The 25,971-nt window shown below is 38.5% G+C and overlaps 1 protein-coding gene and 1 long non-coding RNA gene across 3 annotated transcripts in view; one reads left to right on the top strand and one right to left on the bottom strand.

The window, feature by feature from the left end:
- Positions 1–24,003, bottom strand: part of LOC103021977 (pseudouridine 5'-phosphatase) — a 34,638-nt gene extending 10,635 nt beyond the window's left edge. The window contains exons 1-4 of one of the 2 annotated variants that reach the window (XM_022674681.2): positions 23,642–24,003; positions 20,528–20,746; positions 18,832–19,061; positions 18,617–18,716 (exon numbers count right to left, since the gene is read on the bottom strand). In XM_022674681.2, the coding sequence (XP_022530402.2) occupies positions 18,617–18,716; positions 18,832–19,061; positions 20,528–20,746; positions 23,642–23,696 (604 nt within the window). In that variant the 5' untranslated portion in view covers positions 23,697–24,003. The remainder of the gene's footprint in view (positions 1–18,616; positions 18,717–18,831; positions 19,062–20,527; positions 20,747–23,641) is intronic. The other variant, XM_007253150.3, reaches the window with a different exon arrangement.
- The window catches only part of LOC125785944 (uncharacterized), a 30,802-nt gene continuing 28,567 nt past the window's right edge, over positions 23,737–25,971 (top strand). Inside the window, exon 1 of the long non-coding RNA XR_007428219.1 lies at positions 23,737–23,843. This is a non-coding gene — a long non-coding RNA (uncharacterized LOC125785944). The remainder of the gene's footprint in view (positions 23,844–25,971) is intronic.

The raw sequence follows: 25,971 nt of genomic DNA, 5'->3' as shown, positions 1-25,971 counted from the left end.
ATTTACATGTATCGGAGGAGGCATGAGCTACTCTTCACCCTCCTGGTGTTGGGACATGACTAATGATACAGGTAGTCCTAATGAGTGTCTTGGGTAATTGGCCTTGTAAATTGGGGAAAACATGGGATGAATCAGTTTAAAAAAAATGATGCTGCTCCATTAAATACTTTGGCAATAAGTTAAAGATTTGTGAATGTGTAAGAGAGTTGGGGAGGTTAGGATGAGTCAGGGAGTTGTGGATAAGTTAAGGAGCTGTGAATGAGTTTGTGGAGATGAGTTGGGCAGTCTGGTTGAGTTTGGGATGACTTTGGGGTAAGTTGGGGATAAGTTTGGGATGAGTTGAGGAGTTGGGGATGAGTAAAAGAGTTTGGGAGCTTAGCCTGAGTCAGGGAGATGTGGATAAGTTAAGGAGCTGTGAATGAGTTTGGGGAGTTAAAAACAAGTTGGAGATGAGTTGGGCAGTCTGGTTGAGTTTGGGAGTTTGGGATGACTTTGGGAATTTGAATTGGGTTGAGAATGAGTTGGGGATGAATAAGGGAGTTGGGGAGGTTAGGATGAGTCAGGGAGTTGTAGATAAGTTAAGGAGCTGTGAATGAGTTTGGGGAATTTGGGAGTTGAAGACCAGTTGAGCATAAGTTGGGCAGCCTGGGTTGAGTTGGGGAGTTTGTGACGACTTTGGGAGTTCAGGTTGAGTTGGGGATAAGTTTGGGATGAGTTGAGAAATTGGGGAGCTTAGGATGAGTCAGGAAGTTGTGGATATGTTAAGGAGCTTTGAATAAGTTTAGGGATTTGGGGAGCTGAAGAAGAATTGGGCAGTCTGGGTTGAGTTGGGGAGTTTGTCATGTCTTTGAGAGTTTGAGAGGTTGAGTTGGGGATGAGTAAATGAGTTGGGGTTAGGTTGGGGAGTAGGTTTTTGGTTGCTGAGGAGTTGGGGATAAAATGAGGGTGATCATCCAACCTTCTGACTTCACTAACATTCTTGTTGTTAAATGCAATCAAATCCTCACAGCAACGCTCCAAAATATAGTGGAAAGTTAAAGCAACAGCAGCAGGATAAACCTTTTTTTTAATATCCTTGAATTTGAAAGAAGCAATAAATAGGTTTTATCTCTGTTTGGTACTAGTTTTATTAGTAGTAATACTATTATTCTGAATTGTGCTTTTGAAAATTTTACTGTATTTTAAATCATAATTTAGAACTATTCATTCGTTACTATATCCTGTAGATTTATTAGAGAGCATTGCATGTTTCTGCTCTGCAGCCTGAAAGCCTGCTGGTGGTTAAGGGTTTCAGATTGTGCTTGACTGACTGACCAGCAAAGCTTTCTGGGCCACTTTTCTCAGGATTTCTGCTGCTATAGCCACTGAGTTAGAACTTTTCTCCTCCAGTCTGCCAGCGCTCCAAACCCTGTGACGGAAGATTTTCATACCTTTGTCTCCACACACACACACACACTCAAAAGCACATGCGCGATTATTCAGTGACAGTCGATGTGTATAATGAGTGGGTAGACACAAGACACAATGGCTGAGTGAGCATCAACGCAACAGACTGGAGCAACCCAACAGCAGAGAGGGAGGCTGGCAGAATATGTACATGTGTCTGTGTGTGAGTGTGAGTGTGTGTGAGTGTGTGATGTTTCTGCACTCTGTGGGTATCTAAGGACAAATGGCTGCAAAGATCACCAGATATCAAACACACTTTAATTTTCAGTATGTTAACAATTTATAGAAAAATAACAGATTTGTTCATTCTTCATTAAGTCAAAAAAAAGAAGGATAAGGACAATAAAATTAAATGTAAGACCTTAGATTGAAATGTTTTTTTGTTTGTTTTTTTTACCTTAAATTTAAGGTTTCGAATTTTAGACATTTTAAGGCTTTTTAAGACGCTGCGGAAACAGTGTAGAGGCACCACCACTGGACGTGGTGTATACGTAAACGTATACGACTTCAAAATGCCCCATGCGTTTCTCTATGTTCTGTAAACTGAACTAGAACCTCCACAGTTGCATACATTATTATTCTTTCTATTTCTCTGTCCATTATCTGCTTCTGCTTTCTTTTTTTCGGTTGTATTTGATTTTCTTTCTTCATGAGTGTTTACTAGCGAGGGAAGTAAAAAAGTAATACATGAATGTTAGACCTTGGATGGAAATCTGTCAGTTTTTAAGTTTTTTAAGACCCTCAAATTAAGGTTTTGAATTTCAGACACTTAAAGATTTTTTTAAGACCCTGTGGGAACAGTGTAGAGACACCACCACTGGAACTATCCTGCATTCCTCAACACACTAGTGGCAAAAATGCTCTTAAAATGACTCAAAATCACTTATCACAACAATTTCAAGAACAATATATTGTCCTACATAATTGTTTTATTATTATTTTAAAAAATCAACACCCTATGCCTATATCCTGTGTTCTGTAAATGGGACTAGAAACTCCATAACATGCATACGTTTTTACTCTTTCTGTTTCTCTGTCCATTATCTGCTTCTTCTCTCCTTTTTTTCTGTTGTATTTGATTTTTTTCCTTCATGAGGGTTTATTATTGAGGGAAGTTTAAGTAAACAGTTTTAATTTAAGAATTTCAGACTTAAGATCCTGCGGGAACACTGTATAGGCAACCCCACTGAAAAAAATCTGCATCCCTGAACACACTAATGCCTAAATGTCCTAAATAATTATATAAATAATATATATATTTTAAATGTTCTAAAAGCGGAGAGGGTGCGCATTTCTAGTGCAGAAAAACGGGGCAAAGAGTCTAAAAGCGGAGAGAGTGCGCATTTCTAGCAAAGAAAAACGGGGCAAAAGAGTCTAAAAGCGGAGAGGGTGCGCATTTCTAGCGCAGAAAAACGGGGTAAAAGAGTCTACAAGCGGAGAGAGTGCGCATTTCTAGCGCAGAAAAACGGGCCAAAGAGTCTAAAAGCGGAGAGAGTGCATATTTCTAGCGCAGAAAAACGGGCCAAAGAGTCTAAAAGCGGAGAGGGTGCGCATTTCTAGCACAGAAAAACGGACCAAAAAGTCTAAGGAGTTTAATATTAAGAGAGATCATGAAATTAAACATCAATATGAAAAATCTTAGTTTACACAACACTGTCAAAGATAAAGATAGTAAGTAAAATGGTGTGTAAATGAAGTAATCAGGAAAAAAGTATTATTTAAAGTGGTATATTTTATTATTTGTTGTATTACAGAGTGTGGCCCGTGACTTCAAATATATTTCTCCTTCTGGCCCCCAACAAAAAAGTTTGGACACCCCTGCTCTAAAGGAACCATCACTGGAACAATCCTGCACCCCTCAACACTCTAGTGGCAAAAAACGCTTAAATGTCCTAAATAAATACATATATAATAAAAAATAAAAAAAATCAACACCCTTTGCGTTTTTTTCCTGTGTTCTGTAAACGGGACTAAAAACTCCATAGCTTACATACATTTAAACTCTTTCTGTTTCTCTGTCCATTATCTGATTCTGCTCTCCTTTTTTTGGGTTGCATTAGATGTTACTTCTTAATGGGAATGTAATATTAAGACCTTGGATGGAAATCTGTCAGTTTTTAAGTCTCTCAAAGATGAGTTTTGAATTTCAGACTGTAGAGGCACCACCACTGAAACAATCCTGAATCCCTCAAGACTTCACAGCACAAGGCTGAACAAAATCTCACTCGATGGACTGTTTCCACCGTCAAAGGATGCATGGCCTCCACCTGTCGTTTAAGCTCAGGACAAAATCCTGGAAGACGTAGGTAGGAGATGGAGATCACAACAAGCGGCTTGACACACATCAGACTTGACATTTCGTAGCGCTGGATCTGTTCATATTCAGAACAGGCCACACACGTCTAAAGCATGTGCCTGTACTGCGTGAACCGCTGACGACCCAACGCGATGATCCAGACGTGACCTGACACATCCGAGTCCATCTGCGGTCCAGCGCTCTGGGAAAATGTCACGAGCCAGATGACCAGAGCGCCACGCGGCTGACTCGCAGCTGACTCCGACGCATGCGGCATAAGCAAAAAGCTACGTGTACATGCGGCCGCATCTCGCGCACAGGCTCGGGATCACAAAATGACACACACAGGCTCGCTCGCGCTCACTGAAGAGAATGAAAATAGCCCAGAACAGTGAAGGAGTTCTGACAGGCAGAGGAAAAATCTCATTAAAATCACCTCTTCCTGTCACAGCCGGCGAAGGGGAGGCAGGCCTATGAAACATGGCACAAACCCTAATATAGAGCAGTGTATAATGTAGCCCTGGGGGATGGATACATTGGCGGGCACAGACAAACACACACATTCTTTATGAAGACGTCCCGATTCTGGGGAGAGGTTAAAATAATAATAATCGTAATAAACCCATCAGTCAAACTGATTGAAACCGTGTCTGACAGAGTGAAGACAATCACATGGAGAGCGCTGGATCTCACATCTGTTAATTACTCCGTGCCTGGAATAGCACTGGAACAAAGCAAGCAAGCTCTGGAAGAGGCGACGGAGGCCTTGGGAGGAAAAAAAAAAAAAAACTGCTGGGAGCCACTGGTACAAAACACAGTCTGTGTTTCTTCACGCTTAAGTTGAAATGCAAAAAACACACTGTCATGTGTTAGGGGGCTGTGGCTGTAGCATTTGGAAACGACGCCCGAGAGTCATGTTCAAAACCACAGGTTAAACCAAACCAAGTGCAACCACAGCGACACACCCTTATACCTTGAATTTAACCAAGCGGGGAATCAGCGGTATGTAACGTTAACTGGCAATGCAACAAGTGACCATGCCTCCAACCCATATGCTTTAAGATGGGAATAATAACTTATTTTTCTCTGTTTGGATTTTAAACAGGCAACAAAAAGACAATTACCTGTATAGGACCCATTGTAGGAACACGCCTCATGACACTTCAGAACAGTGTAGTGGTTTTCTACCATAGATGTACAGAGAAAATAAGGACTTACCTTCGTCAAGCAACAAAATATAGGAGTTAAATTACTGAAACTGAGGTTTTTCATGGAAAGCTGACGTTTCTCTGTCTTGGCGTGAGACTTGAGACCCTCGCACCCAAGATCCCTAACAGCGAGCTTCACACAGGGTTCATACACTTTTTAACCAATACATTTCCTTGATTTTTTCATGACTTTTTCATGGTATCAAGCCAAATTTCCATGACCATACGATTTTAAAACATCAGTGCAGATAATAAAACTAAAAATCCACCAAATCAACAAAACTATAATTAAAACTTATTATACTAGGCCTAAAATTAATCTGATACACAATTTCTTTAATGACAAAAAATGTGTCAGATCCTGAGACTTTTCTTTCTGGGTAATTTTATTTTTTCCAAAACTTCTCCAGGCCTTGAAATTGATACTTTTCCAGGTTTTTCATGACCGTATGAACCCTGTTCATGTCAATTACTGGGAACCACTTGCAACCAACTGCGATTTAATTTAACGATTAATGGACCAACAGAAATGTTCTAAAATTACTTCCATTAAAAGCTAAGAACAATTTTCACTGATTTCTGTAAAGCTGTGTACATTTGCAAAGGACTATGTGTACAAAAAAAAAGGGCGGAACAGGAAACATACAACAATTCATAACAATTGGGCATCATTTCTTCTATCATTCGTATGACTACTTCCAAGTCCTAGTCTTAATCAGATATAAGCAGTCATATATTGATAGCTAGTATGGCAAAACACAGTGCCACGACAGTCACTTAGCACAACAGGAAAAAAATACAAACTAATGTGCACAAATCTAGAGTGCATTAAATATATGTTATGTAAAAACAAGGCTAGAATCAAACAGGTCAACCCTAGCCCCAGTTCAATCCCCTAAACCAGCAGGAAGTGAGGTCTTCAGGACTCTGGCATCAAGAAACAGCACTTTCTTTGCTCTCCTTCAACATTTACACTTGAGATACACTTGTCTCTTCACTTTTCAGGTGCTGAGGCAGCTACCCTCCATTCCTGGGGTGTATTCTCTGCCCCAATTCCCTAGTGTGTCAGTTTGTGTGTGTTCGCTGCCACAGATGGGTTAATAAATGCAGAGAGCGAAATCCAATGTACACCGCTGTGCACTTCAGCAGGGTACTTCATGTTTGTAATTCTAATATACGTCTTTAGCTTTATCGGTTTACATGCGTGTGTCGCGTGTCTAGAGACAATGGAGCTATTGTCAGGACCAGGTGAAAATGCGTATATATACATACGTATATACACACACACACACACACACACACACACACACACACACACACCAGTGTAAAGTGGTTGAACTGCGGGTGTCTGACAGGAGTGTATATGTATGTATTTATTTATTTATTTTTCTGTTCGTATATGTGTCTGACTGTGGAGGGAGACTGCCGAAGCTATTTTCAGGATAAGTGAAAAATATCTACAGAAATGTAAGTGTGGGAAGTGTATATGTTTGACATGTGTAAGTGCAGTCCCGTATATTTCGGAAGGAGTGTGTGTGTAAGAGAAGACTGTTGACGCTATTCTCAGGACAATGACAGATTGCAGGCTGCATCTTTCAAACGAGCAGAGAGCCTGGGGGCCAGCCTAGAGATGGGGCGAAGTGGAATGGTTTATTATCTGTGCTACTGGAAAGAAAGAGAGGGAAAGAGAGAGAGAGCGAGAAAGAGTGAGAGAAAGAAAGAAAGAGAGCAAGCCTACCACCTCTCACACTTTATTACAGTTCTGACATGTCAGTCGATGGCCATCTTATGGAAAACAAAAAAACAACAAAAAAAAAAAAAAATCATGCACTCAGCAGCTAAATACGGTCCCCACTAATCTCTGGTCATCATGGCTTCAATTCCATTCTCTAATGGCCCGCTCCTGCAAAACCTGGGGAAATCAGTAGCACTCTGGTCAATGGAAGTCTGGCCGTTCAGACTGAAGAGGACAGAGAAGGCAGTTTGACAGGCTGAGGTGAGTAGGTCGATTTCCCCTGGTCTCGCGCCCAGACGCAAATGCAATCTCCAACGGATGGCTTTGGAAAAGAGTCTCGGAAGGACTGGCCCGACCAGAGCATGATGACTGGCCAAAGAAACCATTTATCAAGCTGAACTGCAACTCGGATGGACCAAGCCACAGCCTGTGCCTTGGCAGCAGCTAGACAAAGTCAAGGTTTAAGCTGGTGTGTCTTCTTTCCAGTTTCGAGGAACTTCCATAAACAAGCAAGCTCTTTCCTGAGAATTCCCCAATTGCCAAGAACACTCTTCAGAGAGACATGATCAGCAAAGAGTTAAACTACTTTCAATCTTTAGTACCATTCCAGACTAACTGATAAACACCATCCATGCATTTCTGTCATCAAGATGAAAGGATGGCACGGAAGGCATGGCTGCAGCAGAAGAGGGTACAGATATTGGACTGGCCTTTTAAAAGTCCTGATTTGTCCACAGTAGAGAATGTTTGAAGAATCCTAAAATGAAATAATTTGATGATCCAATACTTTTGCATATCTTAAGATGTGTTTGCACAAAGAAGGGGACCAAATAACTCCTCCTTCTTGAAGCTTATAGGAACTTCCAAAATCAAGAAAGATGTGGTCAAATGTATTTTCTCCCTTCCTGAGAATTCCAATTGCCAAGAACATTATTCAGTGAGGCTTTGACTGCAAATCTGTTGTCTTTATTGATGAAAGCATAAAACCACTTTCAGTCTACTGGGCCACGATGTATTTACAGCTTGGATGAGACAAAACAACACTTCATTATTTGAAGGTACGTTTTCTGCCAAAATAGCTATTCATATCTCATTTCCCAACATCGGGTTGAACTTTTACCCACATGAAGCTGGGCAAAAACATTTATCGAGTGGGATAAACCGTACTACCGCTGAAGACAAGGTCAAGATTTAAGCTGGTGTGTCATCGTCTTCTTAAAGTTTCTAGGAACTTCCATTAGCAAACAAGATCTTATCACTTAAATGTATTTTATCCTTTTCTGAGAACTCCCAATGGCCAAGAACCTTGTTCAAAGAAGCTTGGTGAGCAAATCTGCTGTTTTTATTGATGAAAACATAAAAAACAATTTCTGTCTACTCTGCTACGATCTATTTGTAGCACGAATGAGAAAAAATAACACTTCATTACTGCCAAAATGTCTATTCATATCTCAATTCCCAAAATCTGATTGACCTGTCCCAATATGAAGCTGGAAGAAAAAATGTTTCAAGTTAAACCGCAACTCTTACCACATGGATCTTACCACAGCTGAAGACAAGGTCAAGATTTAAAGCTGCTGTGTCGTCTTCTTCTTCTTAAAGTTTCTAGGAACGTCCATAAACAAACAAGGTCTTGTCACTTAAATGTGTATTATCCTTCTCTGAGAACTCCCAATTGCCAAGAACACTACAAATCTGTTGTCTTTATTTATGAAATCATGAATTCAACTGTAGATGATAAATACAATTCAAAAAGATGGCTTAGAAAAACCCCACAGGACTAAAATAATTTAAATGTTTAGAATGTACAAAGAACAATTGGAAAATATTTCCACATTTCTCTTTATACATTACGTGATATAATTAAACGATACAAGAATTTAAGGAGATATGCCTTATGTTATCCATGCCCAGAAGTGGTGTTCAATTATCTGGGTTTGAAAGCATCTTGGACAGACAATCACACAGTGGGAATATATATTGTGGTCAAACAATGGACAGCCGGTGCTTTAGACCAAAGACGAAAAGGACTATCCAGACTGTTACCAGTAACAGGTCCAAAATATCAAGGGTGTGTCATGGTATGGGATTGTGTCAGTACACTTCTGTGACGGCAGCATTAATGCAGAAGTTTATAATGAGATCTTTTCCAAGGGTGTCTGTGCATTTTTCAACAAGACAATGCGAAACGACATACAGCACATTACAAAGCCACGTCAGCAGAGAATGGGGGTACAGATGGGGGTACAGGTACTGACTGAACTAGCCTGCCTGCAGTTCTGGTCTGTCCCCTATAAAGAATGCATAGAAAAATTATTCACACACTTCATCGCTTGGTATCCTCTATGCTCCAGGCAAGATTTAGGCAGGTGTGTCTTCTTGAAGCTTTGTGGAACTTCCATGAACAAGCAAACTCTTATCGATTAAATGTTAACCATTCTTCTTTCCAGAGAATTCTCCCATTTCCAAGAACACCACTGAGAGAGAAGCTTGATCAGCAAATCTGTTGTCTTTATTGATGAAAGCATAAAACCACTTTCAGTCTCCTGTGCCACTCCATACTGGATGATAAACTCCATTCAAAAAGTGGGCTTAAAAAATCAGTTTTTAAAAAGACATTTTGCTGTTTTCTGAGAATCAAAAGAGCTTACAAAAGGAAAAACGAGGAAAAAATGAGAACTGGTGTGCTGTGTTTCTTGCCACCTGATAATAAATTTGACTTGAGCTCTAATTTAATATCTCATTTCCCAGCACCTGGTTGACCTTTCACCCACATGGGGTTAGGAGAATGATCAATACGGTAAAACTCCTCAATAAAGCATAAACCAACACACACATACTACACACACACACACACACAAACGTAGACACACAAACACAGACACTTCAGTTCTGCTGCCCACACACTTTTCAAGAGGTTTTGAACTTCAATAGCTCTTTCTGTAAACACCCCCCACTCAAAGCTGGAGGTTTGATAAAGTGCTCAATGGGGATTTGAGCAGTAAAGCCAGAATAAGGAAAATCCCCGTATTGGAATTGGACTGCTACACGAATACATAAACAAACAAAACACACACACACAGTTAGTTACACACAAGCACATATATAACATGCACCTTTGATAGAACACAGTATCAGAAAGAAACAGACCAAAGAACTCGTCCAGACATAAACCATAGACGACATCCTTGTTGGCAGCACAGTCAGAACTGATCACACAAATTGTTCTCTGGGGTCACTCTGATAAACAAGATCTTTCTAAGCTCTACACTGAATTAATTTCAAAGCTGAATTCATGGGTTGGCAATCAAACTGCTTCATTTTAACATTTCTTGAGTTGTAGCCAAAGAAACTCTATTCGGAGTCAAAACAATAAAACAAACAAAGTAGTTCTCAAACAGCACTAAAAATATACTTGTTTTATTATGTGATTGGGAAATGACTGAATTTTCATTAACAACATCAGGCTAAAGTTCGTTTTCCGGTTGTTCCTTGACTGACTTGCCTTTTTATCTTCTAACCAATCAATCGATTGTAGAGGACCATCAAAAAACCCTCAAAGAAACGTCTGTGTACCAATGGGAACCCCAGTTTGCAAGTACAGTAGTTATCTGAACTGTGTCAAGTCTTTTAAAGCAAGACAAGGCTAACTGGGCCGCTGGGAGAACCAGGACAATTCCCAGAGTGCAGTCATTTTTGTGGGTCATTGAAGACACAAAAGAAATTGCATCTTCAATACTTAAAGCGATTGGGCAGTAACACAAATCCTGCTGCCTATAAACCAGATCATAATAAAAAACAATGAGGTTTGATTTATATTTTGGAGAGAAATCATTTATCTAACAATTGTCTTATTCACTGTTCACTGTAGACAACTTCTTAACTGATAAGATGCAACTAAAACAATCTTGACACAGACACTAGTAATCAGGTCCCATTATATTATGACTTTTGCTATATCCCATGGAATCTAAAGACTACCGTAGTAATGTGTGAAATGTGTGTACAGCCTCCTGCAAACAATGTGGATGCAATTTCTCTTGTCTTGTCACTTGTCTGTTCACACGAAAAGTCCTAGCCAGACAATAAAAGAGCATTGTCTTCATTGTCAATTAACATACAGCAATTCCATGACAGTTAACAATAATATTTCTTCTTCATACTGTTGAAAAACACAATGGCGTATAGTGATCTCTCTGTTGATTGGTAGAGATGTCACAATCAGAAACTAAAGATATAAACATGAAAAGAATCTAATATAATTGGTTACTTTGAATCAGAAATCTTCTCATATATTTTATAAGTAGCATACTGTACAAAAGGCTATGTTACAAATGACCTACACAAGACCTACACAAGAAACAAGTGTCTTGAGATTTTTACTTTAGTCTATACTTTACTTTAGTCTATTCTAGTTTAAGATAAATTTCTTAAAATTCTTTATAGGTCTCTTTTTAAAAAAAGGTTTTGGGCATCTGTCCCTTGTCCTTAAGGTTGGTGTCTATTCAATTTGTTGGCTTCTCCAATCTAACAAACTGACTGCTAACTAAAGAAGTCAACAGAATGTATTCAATTTGTACAGAAAAATAACCAAAAAAAATGTTGAACTTAATCCATGTAGGACCAGAATTGGTTGATCTTTGGACTACAAAATAGAAAAATAAACTTTGTGCACTCCAAGTCAATGGGATGATGGGACAGAACAGATTTTACACAAATTTAAACGGTCCAATTGATACAGCTATCAGTCAGCTAAGGTCTAGGCTAGAGGTTAAACTGGCTTCAGTTCCCTTGAATAGGAGTTACTCAGACTGTTCAAATGGTTACCCATGAATGGTGACATGTGACAAGACTTCACCTGAAACAAAGGCCACCGCTCGTTAATCATTAAAAAGAAATGGGCTACTTTTCACACATGACTTCCGACACTCTCTGAACTGCTCCACATTACTGTGCCGTCTTTATGATGGATGAAGACGGAATATTACCCGACGTGGTTATGAGCAATTGTGGTCCAGCATGGCTCGTCTCCATGTTCAAGTAAGTTGGTGAACTCCTGCTCTTTCTCGTCTCATTAATCCAAGCTGTACGGCTGAACTCAACCCACCTTTTGTAAAGATCTCTCCCCCCCAGGGCTTTCTGCCCTGGCTGAGGAGTGAAAAATGCCCTGCTCTTTTTGAAGAAGGTGGTCCGTTCCCTAGCTCCTGGTCAGGATGGAGACGGATGAACGGGAGTCCATTCATTACTCACCTGTGAGGCGGTGCTTCCGTGCCTCAGGACAGAAAGGCTGCTTGGTATTCTCCAGGAGCAGCCCTACCACACATTCTCCCATCCACGTAGCAAAGGGAGGCCAGAGATCCCTGTCCACACTCTTTCCAAATACTAATGTTAAATGTTACCCATACACAGAATGGCTCAGATCTTGGTGAAAAATGATCCAGAACAGAAGAAGCGCAAAGAAAAGGGGAATTTTTCAAGCGCGCAGCCGAACGCTGACCGTGTCCGAGATTTCTGTGCCTATAATGGAGGCGAAGATGAAATTTTGATCCGAAGCGCTCTTTGAAGACAAGACCATGCATGTATTATTGAAACCACGCAGGCGAGGGCTAGGCCAGGACCATAAAGAGCCGGCGTGGTACGATCACAGACAGGCAGAGAAAGCCCCGAATGGAAAGATAAAACAAAAACTGTTGCCAGTTGTCTCTAGTGTGTCCATAACCTTTTTATCTACTATTCAAACTAAACATCCATTGAAGAGGACCATCAAAGAACCACCACTGATTAGATGTGACTAGAGTGGTAGACCAGACCAATATGTTTCTGACATGTGTCCCACTAGTTAGAGAAGAACATTGGTTATCCTCAATCTATTCTCAGTTTAAGTTGGTCCAAAAAATGGAGGAAAAGATCAATCAGAGAACCACACAAATCCTGTTACCCAAAAAGCAAAACATACCAATAACAGGTGGGGTATCTTTGACTGATTTGTCTTTTTACCTCTACCCAATCCATAGATTGAAGAGGACCATCAAAGATCCCGCAAAATAAATTTCTGTGCACCAAGCGAACCCCAGTTTGCAAGTAGAGTTACCCGCACAGTGTTAAGTCTTTTGAAGCAGGACATGGATGGCCGGGCCTTTGGGAGAATCAGGACAATTCCCAGAGGGCATCATTTTTGTGGGTCATTGAAGATACATAAGAAACCGCATCTTCAGTACTTATCCGTTGGGAAATAACAGAAAGCCTGCTGCCCATGAACCAAATCACAATAAAAAACAGTGAAGTTTGAAATAAATTTTGATAAGCAGTGGGTTCTATTTCCTTTTTTGTCATCCCCTGACTGACTGACGTTTTTATCTCATGCCCAATACATTAAATAAGAGGACCATCAAAGAACCATCAAAGAAACGTCAGTGCACCAACGGGAACCCGATTTTGCAAGCAGTTACCTGTACTCTGAAGAGTCTTTTGAAGCGCGACAAGGATGGCCAGGCCATTTGGGAGAATTGGGACAATTCACAGAAGGCTGCAATGTTTGTAGGTCACTGTAGATAGAGAAAGAAGCTCTTCTTCATCCGAAAAACAACGCATAATAAGAACAGGTGGGGTTTGGGCTGGATTTCTGTTCGCAACATAAAGCTCTGGTTTGTTTTTTGTCTTCCCACGAGTGGCTGAATCTTTTTAGCTTCCATCCAATGCATCGACTGATAAGAACCGACAATGATTAGATGTGATTCAAGTGGAAGACCAATCTCTTCAAGGCAGTGACACCAATATGTTCGTGGTATGGTAGCATGTGTTCCACTGCAAGTAGTTACCTGCTCTGTCAGAAGCCTTCTTAAGAAAATCAAGCATGGTCTGGCCATTGGGAGAACTGGGTTTGCGTGCTTGCATGCTACTAAAGACACATAGAGAACTGTTGGTTTCTTTAATTCTTGGCACAAAACTTCAATTGCACAAAACGTTCAACTTAAGATTCATGTTTATTTCTAATGAGTGACTTCCAAAGCTGAAACAGATGTGAACAATATGGAAATATTTTCGTATTTTGCAAATCTTTCCAACAACATATCAACAATATACTTTTCAAAGCATACCGAGAATATCATCAGAGCTTGAAGAGCACTGACCAACTATACATTTCATTACAAAGAGTGTATTTAGTCCAGTTTAACTGCATGAAGCATTTTAAAGAAAATTATGCATTTTGACGACGTCCATCAAGATAAATATGGTGTATGTTGAAAACATTGCAAAATATATTGTGATAAAGTCCACTTTTGAGTATCCCAATATCTGTGCACCAACGGGAACCCCAGTTTTGTAAGCAGTTGCCTCACCAGTGACGAGTCTTTTGAAGCAAGAAAAGGATGCCAGGCCTTTGGGAGAATTAGGACAACTCTCAGAGGGGTGCTATGTTTGTGGGTCACTGAAGGTGTATGTAACCGCATCTTCAGTGTTTGGCCATTAACCAAGGACAAATCCTGCTTCCCGCCAAATAAACACATCACAACAAGAACAAAAGGGGGGTTTACGTGATTTGTTTTAGGAATATCAATGTTGGATTTATTGTATTGTTATTTTGTTAATTTTACAGCAGTGTTCATAATTCTAAATTCTAATTTTGCATTCACACAAAGCTGGCAACAACATCAGGATTTTATTTGCTCTGTGACAAGTTTTCTGGACCAAGATAAGGCCATTAGAATATGTTTGTGGGTCATTGAAGTTACAGAAGATACCTAACCTTTAGTGCTTGGCCATCAGCCAAATGCACATATTCTGCTGCCCGGAAAACAAAGCAGAACAGGATCAGAACAGGTAGGATTTGGACTGTATTTAATTTTCCAGCTGTCCCTCCAAATGTTTTAGTTGGTGCGATTCTTTTGTACACATTTGAAAGTAAAAGTAAACTCAATCAGATGTAGACTCAAAAAAACACAATGAGACCCTTAAGAGTAGGTGGTCTTGGTCTGTTTCCAAATATACTGATCAAATATAAAATGGTCCAACCTTGATCAAACTCAACTTAATCAGGTGTTCTCTGCAAGTTTGAGTTACACAGCTCTGCAGGTGCAGTTTAATCTGGAAAACTGACCAGATAATTACTACAGCATCTGTGCCATTTCTCCAAGAAAAAATGCACTGAAATACACACTAACTAGAACACTTCTTCCTGTATTTACTTTTTTGCTCCTGCCCCAAACAGATCTGACCAATCAGAGGAGATAATGTTTTTTTTAACATGGTCTGTTATGACTGATTTTAGTGCGCTTTGGTTTGTTCCACTTTGTAAACAAAACAAACCAAGTTTACACACTCAATAATTGTTTTGCACCAGACTAAACACCATAAGATAGGGAAAAAACATATATAAAAATAAATGCATGAATAAATGTGTTTTCTGCCTACTTTTTTTTTTGTTGTTTGTTTTAGATACCACTGGGGAGTGTCTTCAAATTGACCTTGATTCATTTTCTTTTTGAAGTATGTAGTTGTCCTCCATGCGAATCGACAAAATGTTGCAAGTACGTATAGGTAAGGTAGACTCAAGAAACTAGAGCTTCAGTATAAATCTATATAATGTATTCCATTAAATCCACCTCCTTCTCTCCGGAATGTATAAGTTATATATTCATAGCCCTCGATCATAATGTAGGGTAGGGCAACCAGCTTATATGTGACATGTATGTGGAATAAATAGCTGAGCAGTCGTTTCGCCGGCAGAGAGAGAGAGAGAGCACAAGAGAGAGCAAGCGAAGGAGAAAATAAAAAAGAAAGCCCTTAACACTTGATCTCACACCTTCAGGAGGAAGCAGACTAGTGTCTGTACTCAAAGGTAGGTAATAATTCAAAACAGAGGAGTGAGCGTGAATAATTAAATGGTTTTATGCCAGGCTTTAAGCCCTCAAAGAGCTGGTCTCAACTCGTCAAGTGCGCGCAGATGGTTTATACCGCTGCTGCTGTCGACACCGCAATTCATCAAAGTGTCTGCTTTTTGACACCGAAATTAAGATTAGCGTAAAAAGAGAAGTAAACACAAATCACAGCGAAAAAGAGGAGCTTATTAACTGCTGCAAATGGGTTGGCACATCATTTTTTATCTATTCTTAACTGCACCCAAAGGACATGCCAACTAGTTCAAAAATAAAAGAAGCACAAATTAATTAACTGGCTTATAATTTGGTAATTCAGCAAAGAGCTAATAGAAAGTGCTAACGGCGGAAGGGAGGACATGAGAGAGAGAGAGAGAGAGCTAAGGAAAGAAAGCTCAAGCATAGCACAGGCAAGTTTTCCCCAAGCCCAGATAAATAGTGATAAAGAATTCATTGAGCAATAAGAATGCAGCCGAGCGGCACTGGCTTTAGAACAGGAATCATGCTAAGTGTTCTTCCGCGTCTTTCTTTCCTGTCCCCTCTCCGTCTCTCCGTCTCAAATGGCTCCCTTCTGTCATCGTCTGTCAGCTCTGAACGCGACCAGCCTGCTCTGTCTTCCAGTCGTTTCTCTCTCACACTCCGTAGACTTCCTCCAGACCTGCTGCAGCTCGCCTGAATCCCCAAACACCTTAGCCAGCAAGCTACATCATCTGTGAGGGAGAGCATACAGTGGCTCAACATGTGCTGAGTGCCCAAACACAGGAGCACGGGAACATATGTGCATACATACAGGCGTCACAAGCCGCCACCTGAGCAGAGTTTAGGAATTAGAGGGTTCTGATTAGGGCTGCCATGGTTTGGTTAATTAATAGTTGATTACAGTATTTTTGGTTTAAGTAATATGTCTCCTCGCAATGAATAATCAGTAGGGATACCCCACATATTAAATATTTTTTACAGGTGTAGCACTGCTGACTTAAATGTATGATTAGAATAACTCTACAGAGCTTAATGTAGTGGTGTGGTATATTTATGATTAGAATAGTGCTACTGAGGTAAATGTATGAATAAAATTACACTGCAGAGGAACATGTATGATTACGATAGCTCTACTGAGGTAGATTTATTACTTATTAGCTAGTTGCACAGCTATAGTATTATAGATTATTTTGGTAGTCGACTAATCTGATGATTATTTTTTCGATTAGTCGACTAGTCAGCGATGTCCTCCATCTCTAAAAATGATAGAAATAGCTTAACATAAGATTTAACAAGCATGTAAAAGTCTAGATGTTGTTTAAACATGGAAAGTACTGATATTCAGTGATGAAATGTGTAATCTGTTACGTTAAGGCAATTTTGGAGACACAAACTAAGTTGAGTGTAACCTGTGTGAGTGAGCCATTTACCCATCTCCCATTGTATTTTTTCACACTATAATAGCTCTTTTTAGGGAAATTAGAAACGCTGTGCTGCTAATAAGAGTTAACAGAAAGTTAATAGGGTAATTATGCATGTAATTCCCTCTTTCTCACACCTTTTCCATCTCTGCCCAAACTTTTTACTGGCTATCATTTCTTGCTTTTATTCTCTCCCTCACCCGTTCGTCCTCTCTCGTTTCATTTGAGCACTCGCGTCACGTCAAGGCTCCGGCGAGCGGCACAGCGTCATCCGTTATTCCTCTGAATGCCCTGTCGACTCTCTCTCTCTCTCTCTCCCTCTCTCTCTCTCTCTCTCTCTCTCCCTCTCTCTCTCTCTCTCTCTCTCGCCGCACCGCTTTCATATCTCATCAGGAGAAACGCTGCTCCTAACCGCACTATTTAACACCTGGCTGACTGCCTTCCTTCTTAGACCTTTCCGGAAGCTTCAGTCACTTAACAGGCAGGGACAACTCACCAAAACATTTCATACCCGAGGCGGCAGCGGCCTAAATGCGCCGCATCTGCGAGAGTACAGTCGGTGACAAGAGGGCCTAATATCAAGTTCTGGAGTAACATAATGAAATCCGTTCTGTCAGTCTGAAAACCCTGGAGTTAGCCGATACTGGTGCTGGTAGATATCAGGGACAGTACAAAATGCTGAATGTGATAATACACAAAGTGTGTGGCAAAGTGAGGCAAAAAACAACTGTTTATTGAATAAGAAACAAAGACCTAATGAATACCGAATAGGGGTGGGAAAATATATCAATATATTGTTTCGATAGTATTGTATCATATCAATGCATGGCATTGAATATCGATATTTTTGCTGAAACATAGGTTCACTAAACTCTTAATAAAACTAGAAAGTCAATGGCTGCCAAAGTGTAGACTGGTCTGCTGTGACTAGACTACAAATGGTACTGCGAGAAAACAAAAAGGCTTTGGAAAAACTGGAACATAAAAGGCATAAATCTACTTTAAAATGTGTACAGTAATGGTTTTCTTCAGAAATTACTTATCAGAGTACACTGTAAAGGTACTCATATAAAAATTACTCTGTAAACCCTTCATCATTGTCTCTAGGTGAAGCCATCTTGTTGAGGACTTTACTTTTATATTTCGATAGAACACACAGAAGCTGCAATTAGTAACGATGTGCAAAACAATTATTTTGTGCCAAAACGCTGCAGCATTTTTGGATGAGTGCAATACAAAAGTAGAAACAACAATTGTGCCCCTTTGAGTAATATGGCTCATTTGAAGAGCTGCTTCAACACAGACATAACAAAGTAAAAAAATAAACATTTACTGTATTTACTGTTCATTTAAATTTCTGAACAAAATCAAACGTGTAATGTGTTAAATTATTCTGCCACCACTTAGGTGACAGTTAAAAAAGACCTCATATGAGGACACCAGGCCCTTGCAGAGCAAAATTTAGTGTTGTTGTCTAGAAAACCAAAAATGTGATGTCGACACATGTGGATGCCAGGTCCTAGGAGGATAAATGTAGTCAGATTGAAGCAAGGGTCATTGTTGAATTTGGAGTCTCTTTTCTTTAAAAGGCAGGACTATCTTTAGTTCTAATCAGACTTGGTAGGCTGCAATGATGTAATGGTTAACAACACTACCTGCTATTGACTGGGGTTCAATTCCTTGTCTGGGTGACTCTGCTGGATTACACCGATGAGAGTCCTTGAGCACAACTCCTGACACTAAATCGGCCCACCTCTGTGATAGGAATAACCTCGTAAATCATTATAGATTTAGGCATCAGCTAAATGGTAATTGGCAATGTAAATGTTAAATATTAGAGATTTCTAACAGCAGTAAAAAAAGTTTATACCTGTTCTGGATTAGCAGGAGGATCAAATCTGCTGGCACACACCAGGAAGATATCAGGCTGGGGTTTCCCATCCTTCACTTTCGAGTCATCTCCGAGAACAATGTGTTTGAAAAGGCTGAAGAAATCTTTATGCCGGCTTGTCTTCATCTGGAAAGTGAGGCCGGCTGAGCTGGTAGCCACAGCGATGGGGACATTATGCTTATGGAGATGAGTGATGAGCTTCTCCACACCTGAGAATGTAAACAGTGCGTAATTAGAACGAAGCCTGATAGAATAAAGACGGTTAGATTGGAGACTATTACAGCCGACTCAAGGGACACGACAGATGGCACGCCACTGAATTTACACTCCAATTTATTAAACTGTCGCTAATTAACGCGGCTCCTTGACCTAAGTCTTATTATACAGAGCTCTGGTCAGGATGGCTTTTTAGGAGTCATGATTTGACTCTTTCTCTCCGCAGTATACGGTCATTAACTAATCACAAGCCCAGAGTCTCAGCACTAACAGAGATAAATTTGTGTTTGATTGAAAAGGTTAAAAAGGCCTACTCAGGGGGCCTGTCCAAATCACAGAAACTAGTATGATTAGACTAATTTTACTATAATTCCTCATCAACTGCAACACTGTCAGTCTAGAGTGGCCCACTGGCAAAAGGCACAATTTGAAAAAAGCACTAATAAGGACCCTAATGAGTGTACATTTTATGCACTAGTACTTATTTCGTTAAATGTGCGATATGGACAAAAGTATTGTGACAGACACTCACTCTTTGTGTGCTCCAAAAGGTATTATAAAAGATATAATTTTTTATTTTGTTTTTTATGGGCTTACTGTCTAAAGGTAAAGGTAAATCATATCTTAGCAAGAAAAATTATCTTAATTGTAGTGTACATATCAAAAATCTCATTTTGAGGCGATTTAAGTAATATTGCCATGCAAAAATAAGAAATATCAGATATTTAAACAGGATTTAAGAGGATTTACCTTGCTTAGGTTTTTAGTTACTGCGGGACACCTTAGATTCCAAGAAGTTAATGGTACTTATAAATTTAATATTGCATCATTTTCTTAATATAGTTAATTACTTGTGCTCTAAGCATTTCACTAAGTGAAACTTTTTTAGTCAGAAATGACATTTTCAGAAATTAAATTTGCTGTTTGTTTAGTTTTTATGTTGCTTATCTTATAACACCACCAAAATAAAAGGAAAACAAAAATGACTTAAAAGCTTAAAACCTCCAAGCGTAAAAATCATGGAACTTTACCATCAGCAGCCAGAGTCTGAGAGAGTACAATTGTCTACTGTCCCTTCCTAATCACTCCCACTCATTATACTGGTCAGTACAGGAATCTAATAGCTGATAGCTGTATCAGAGCTGGGGATCTGGTGCTTTCCTCAATGTCTATTGGCTGCCTAGTGATAATGCATTGGCGGCACATGGAAAATAGGAGGTGGCAGACTTCACAGGTATCATAAGAGGCATGCACATATCTTCAGCCCCAGCTAAATTGGGTTAATACAGTAAAAAAAAAAAAAAAACAATATTGTTATACAACAGCAGTACCAGCATATCACTCAGCACTATTACTACTACAGCTAGAGTCCAACTGACCTGTAAGCTGTTTGGAAAATGCCCCGACGTTTAAGGCAGGCAAGCAAGCAAGCGAGCAAGCCTACTAACGCAGTCATTACCTGGCATCAGTGCAGCAGAGGGGAAAAGGCGCTCCTGTATTTTTCTGCTCTCCTCCAGGAGCTCCTCAGGGCTCATAGGGAGTTCCAGAGAGTCTCTTATAATCCTGGCTGCATCCAGGGCCTTCTTACCCATTACCGAAGACTTTACGTCCCATGTATACAGCTTGCCGAAGCGGTCACAGATCTCCTGGAAGGACACAGTGTAGAGTCTCTCTGTATCTGAAAGAAACACAGAAACGGGATGAGCAATCTTTCCAGCATAGAGTTGGGTAGAGGAGTCTAAAGCTTTAATATCAAATTATTAATCTGGATAATGCACAGTTTTCAAAATTTGGATAACATATGGAAGTACCTAGAACATTCAGCATATGTCAGCAAAGGATCTGAAGGGAAATAAAGAGAAAGACCAAGCACTAAGAGCTCTATAAGAAAGCCATGTAGACGTAAACTTAAGAGCGGGGCTGCAACTAATAATTATTTTGGTAGTCGACTAATCTAATAAACGATTATTTTTTTCGATTAGTCAATCATTTCTGCCATGTCCTCTATCTTTAAAACTAATAAAAACTGTTGAACATGAACATGAACATGTCCGGATGTTGATTAAACATGGTAAGTACTGATGTTAAGTAAGTAAATATGTAATCTGTTGTGTTTGGGCACTTTTGGAGACACAGACTAAGTTGAGTGTAAACTATGTGAGTGAGCCATTTATCATTTATCTACCTTTATTTTTTAATTTACCATTTATGTCCCTCACGTTGTGTAATGTGATAATACTACAAATTAACAATTAGTTGACAATGAAATTTGTGGTGGTCAAATGTAAATAATCAACATTGTCTTTGATTTAAGGGTTAAAGAATGAAGAATGTTTGTTAATGTAACGTTGAAATTGATCAATAAAGGGACAAAAAATAAAATAAAATAACGTCACATAATGTAAAAATAAATATAATATACGTAATAAAATGGAAAAAAAGTCGACACACTTTAAAATTTTAGAGTCTTTTTTTTATCACCTGAAAGTTTAGACCAAGTCAGAACCAAGGTTCATGTGTTTGTTACATTGTACAAATTTGGTTCAGGTATTACTCATATCACACTGCAGTTTATTGAGTGGATTAAAGAAGTCTTTCCAGGTGTAATGACGAATTTGGTCTGAAAAGCTTAACCATCTAATTTCAGTGTTTCCAAATTGCAAAAAAACTGAACCATGGTTCAGTTGATCCTGACCGAGACCACTTCTTCCTGTTACACCTGCTAATTTGGTTTAAAAAAAAATGAAAAGTCTTCAAGTCTGAAGCAAACATGGTAGGTTTTAAAGGATTTAAATATTGGGGGGAAAAAAACTATACTATCTTGCTTTAAAGCATTAGGATAAGGATTTAAATGCATTCAGCAACAAAAGCATTAGTCAGAATGTTAGATGACCATCTACTCAATCTCATCCGTAACTACCTAACTCAACCCAAAAGTATTAATTAGATTGACAACCAACATTGCAGAAAACACAATTCCACGTTGTTTAATGTGAGAAATTGATTACACAGTGTATCACAAAAGTTGAGTACACCCTTCACATTTCTGCAGATATTTAATATCTTTAATATCTTTTAATGGGACAACACTGACAAAATGACACTTTGACACAATAAAAATGTATTCTTTCCCTTAAAATAAGCCAACATACAGCCATTAATATCCAAATCACCGGCAACAAAAAAAATAAGCACTGCTTGTAATTTTCTCTCCAAAATGTCATGTGACTCATTAGTGTTGCTGGGTCTCAGGTGTGCATAGGGAGCAAATGTGTTCAATTTTTTTGTAGTACAGCTCACTTTCACACTTTCTCATTGAAAGTTCCAACCTTACAAATAACTGAACCTCGACCTGACCAACTGCAGCAACCCCAGATCATTTACTTAGTTAAATTCAGATGGCAACTTTTTTTGTTTGTTTGTTTTTGGGCAAGGCAGTGTACTTGTTATGTTTCACTAAAACCCCACTCCATACTACACCAAGTTTCTTCTTTAAAGGGGCACTAAACCCCCTGAATTTTAAAAAGGCAAAAAAAAAAAAAACGTGAGAGGTAGCTTGGGAGGGGCACTGGGTGATGTATGGGTTTAGAGGCAGGGCAGGAAGGAGAACTAATTAGTTGAGCTGCAGCAGCAGCGGTGTGCATCTAATAGAGGTGAGACGCAGATTAATGGGAAAAAAAATATATGGTTTAAGGTTTAGTGGCTCTTTAGCTAACTGACTAGCTAATACAGCTCTGGGAAAAAATAAGAGAACACTTCGATTTATTAATTCTTAAGTTTATCTGATTTTGCTATTCATAGGTATGTGTTTGAGTAAAATTATTATTTTTGTTTTATTTTATAAACTAGGCACATTTCTTCCAAATTCCAAAATATTTAGAGCATTCATTTGCAGAAAATGAGAAATTGCTGAAATAACAAAAAAAAAGATGCAGAGCTTTCAGACCTCAAATAATGTAAAAAAAAAAAAAAAAAAAAAAGAAGAAGTTTAAATTTATAAAGAGTTCAGAAATTAATATTTGGTGGAATAACCCTGTTTTTTAATCACAGTTTTCATGCATCTTGGCATGTTCTCCTCCACCAGTCTTGCACACTGCTTTTGGATAACTTTATGCCTGCACTCCAGGTGCAAAAATTCAAGCAGTTCAGTTTGGTTTGATGGCTTGTGATCATCCATCTTCCTCTTGATTATATTCCAGAGGTTTTCAATTTGGTCAAATTAAAGAAACTCGTCGTAGTTAAGTGGTCTCTTGTTTTTTTTTCCAGAGCTGTATAGTTACCTAGCTTACCTAACCTTTGGTCTAGTCAGAAGTAAGTGTGAAATGAATGAAGAGAGAAGCTAACTATTGATTTAAAGTAAAAAATATCTTGAACACTGAGGTAAATACCGTGTAAAATCAACATTTGGGGCTAAATATAATTTAAAATCCCTGTTTTATTGGTCAGGAAGAAGACCTGACATATTCAATACCTGCGCTCAGGTAAACTTTACTAACCTAGTAAACGCTAAGCTAGCTAACTAGCTAACACCACAAAAAAACATAATATAAAGCCCCCGCCGCTCATTACTCACCTAACAGCAGCCCGTCCATGTCGAACAGAACGTGTGTAACTGGTTTATACTCCATATTTCCACAGAAAAAGCCTCTTTATTCCAGTTACAGCAGCGAAAGCCCCACTGTCTGACAGAAACACACCGGCCGAACTTCACACTGCAGCCGCACCAGCGCGGGGGACAACCGAACTCAACCCTGGAACTCCTCCGCTCTCAGCCGGTATGATATTATTTAAATTAACGTATTATTTATACAATTTAAATAACAGTTTACATGCTATATGGCTATTAAGCGTTTAAATTGTTTCTGCTGTTGTAAACTATTTACGCAAACCATATTTACGTAAACCCAGGAAACGTTACGCTTGGCCAACGTGTCCGCGTGTGCATCATGGGAAATGTAGTTTTTCTTGAGAATCTTCTTTTTCAGCAAATTCGCTAGGAATGCAGATATGCAGGACCAAGTTTAATAAACATAAAAATACCGACACCTTCCTAAATTAATCCTAAAGGATGTGGAGTGAACGTATAGCAAAAAATAAAATCTGCAAAAATATATATATATAAGAATCCAAAAAAATGTCTATGTTGCAAATTCAAAAGAGAAAAAAATATATAGAAAATATATAATATATAAGCAAATATACTAGGTTTACTTTATGATTCTTTGCCAATATTTGTCTTTTTTTTTTTTTTTTTTTTTTTTTTTACAGTCTTGGCTTTCACTTCTGAGTTTTTGTGGATTTTTGGGGGGGGGATTTTTGTGGATTTTGCTGCTAAAGACTTTTGCTTATGCAATCTCATGTTTGCTTCTGCTTCAGTTTTTGGAAGAATAAAAGGCTAAAAAGTCTAATCAAATAATTTTAATGACGGATTTTTTTTTTTTTTGCGTTAAAATTTTGGCACAAAACTCACTGCATAAAAGGACACTTGCTATGGCTATTTTAAAATGAACAATGGCCCTAAAATAATATTGCGATATTTCATGGTATATTCGCGATAACGATACTCTTTGCGATATGAGAAAAAACTGAATAAAAAATTATTAAAAAAATACACTACTGCAACAAAAATTAAAATTACATTATATTATTACATATGATATAATGTGGCACACTCCTAACTGAGATATTAAAAGATGTCATGATACTAATAATAATGCACTCCATATATCTCCATATATCCTGGATTAAAGTAAAATAAATGACCTAATGTGTCTCTAGTAGATATATAACGGGAACGAGAACAGTGTTATTTTTTTCTTTTGCTAAAAACAGCAAAAAAAATAGTACCCTAATGTGATAATTAGGGGTGGGTGATATGGCACAATGTTTCAGGGTATAATATCGTTCACGATATTCAAAGATGTTGCCGATATTATCGCATACAATATGGTATGGCACATCCCTAGTAGGGACCCAAAAAATAAAAAAATGTGAAAAACAAAATTTAAATGTAAAAAATAAATAAATGTAACAAAAAGTAGAAATTATGAATAATTAATGCTCGTCTGATTTTGTATTTGTGTTTTATATTGGAAAAAAGTCAGAGAGAGTTTCTTAGTAATGTACTCTGAATGCAGAGATATGCAGAAAAGTGAAATATCTAATTTTGTGTCCCTATGTATTTTGTGCAGTTTTGATATCAAATTTTATTGTAGTAACTTTTTTACATGTAGTTGTCATGTTTTTCCTCATTTTCTTAAAAAAAATCTTAAATTCACTTTGGATGCATATGTATATTTAAATGGGTTTTTGAAGGCTATTTATTTTTTAAATGTGGTTCATAACTTTATGACCATGAGAAAATGAGAGTCCCGGGCTGAGACCAGTTGAGAAACCCTGGTTTAACCCTCTATTGCATGAACAACTTTTTAAACATCATATATTTTTTTAATTGTGTTTTTGTGACTTCAAATTGGTTAAATAATTCAAATTAAAACAAAAATCATAAAAAAATTTCTTTGGGGGGGTACTTGGTAATTTGTTGCCATATGGCAACAACGCGGGTTCGGTGACCATGCTCTAAGGATGAAAATGAAGAAGTTTTAGCTGACTGATACAATACATGCAGAAAAACAGCTATTGAACTATCACTTTCCATAACAAACCATTTGCAAAAAATATTTTTTCTGATCAGGAAATTAATATATTTGTTAATATATCATATGAAAATGTGAAAATAGCATAATGTTAAGAAATTAAATATGTTTTCAAGTTAAAATCATATACCTATCTGCAAATACAGTGCCAGGATAGCCCTGTCCTATGTAACTCAATGGGAGCCCATTAGGATACATGTATAGAATGAATGTCACTGTATGCATGTTGTTGCCATATGGCAACAAA

The sequence above is a fragment of the Astyanax mexicanus genome, chromosome 21 (genome assembly GCF_023375975.1).
Source record: "Astyanax mexicanus isolate ESR-SI-001 chromosome 21, AstMex3_surface, whole genome shotgun sequence".
NCBI classification, from domain to species: Eukaryota; Metazoa; Chordata; class Actinopteri; order Characiformes; family Acestrorhamphidae; genus Astyanax; species Astyanax mexicanus.
Note: the sequence above shows the minus strand (reverse complement) of the source record. Positions and strands in the feature narration are given on the sequence as shown.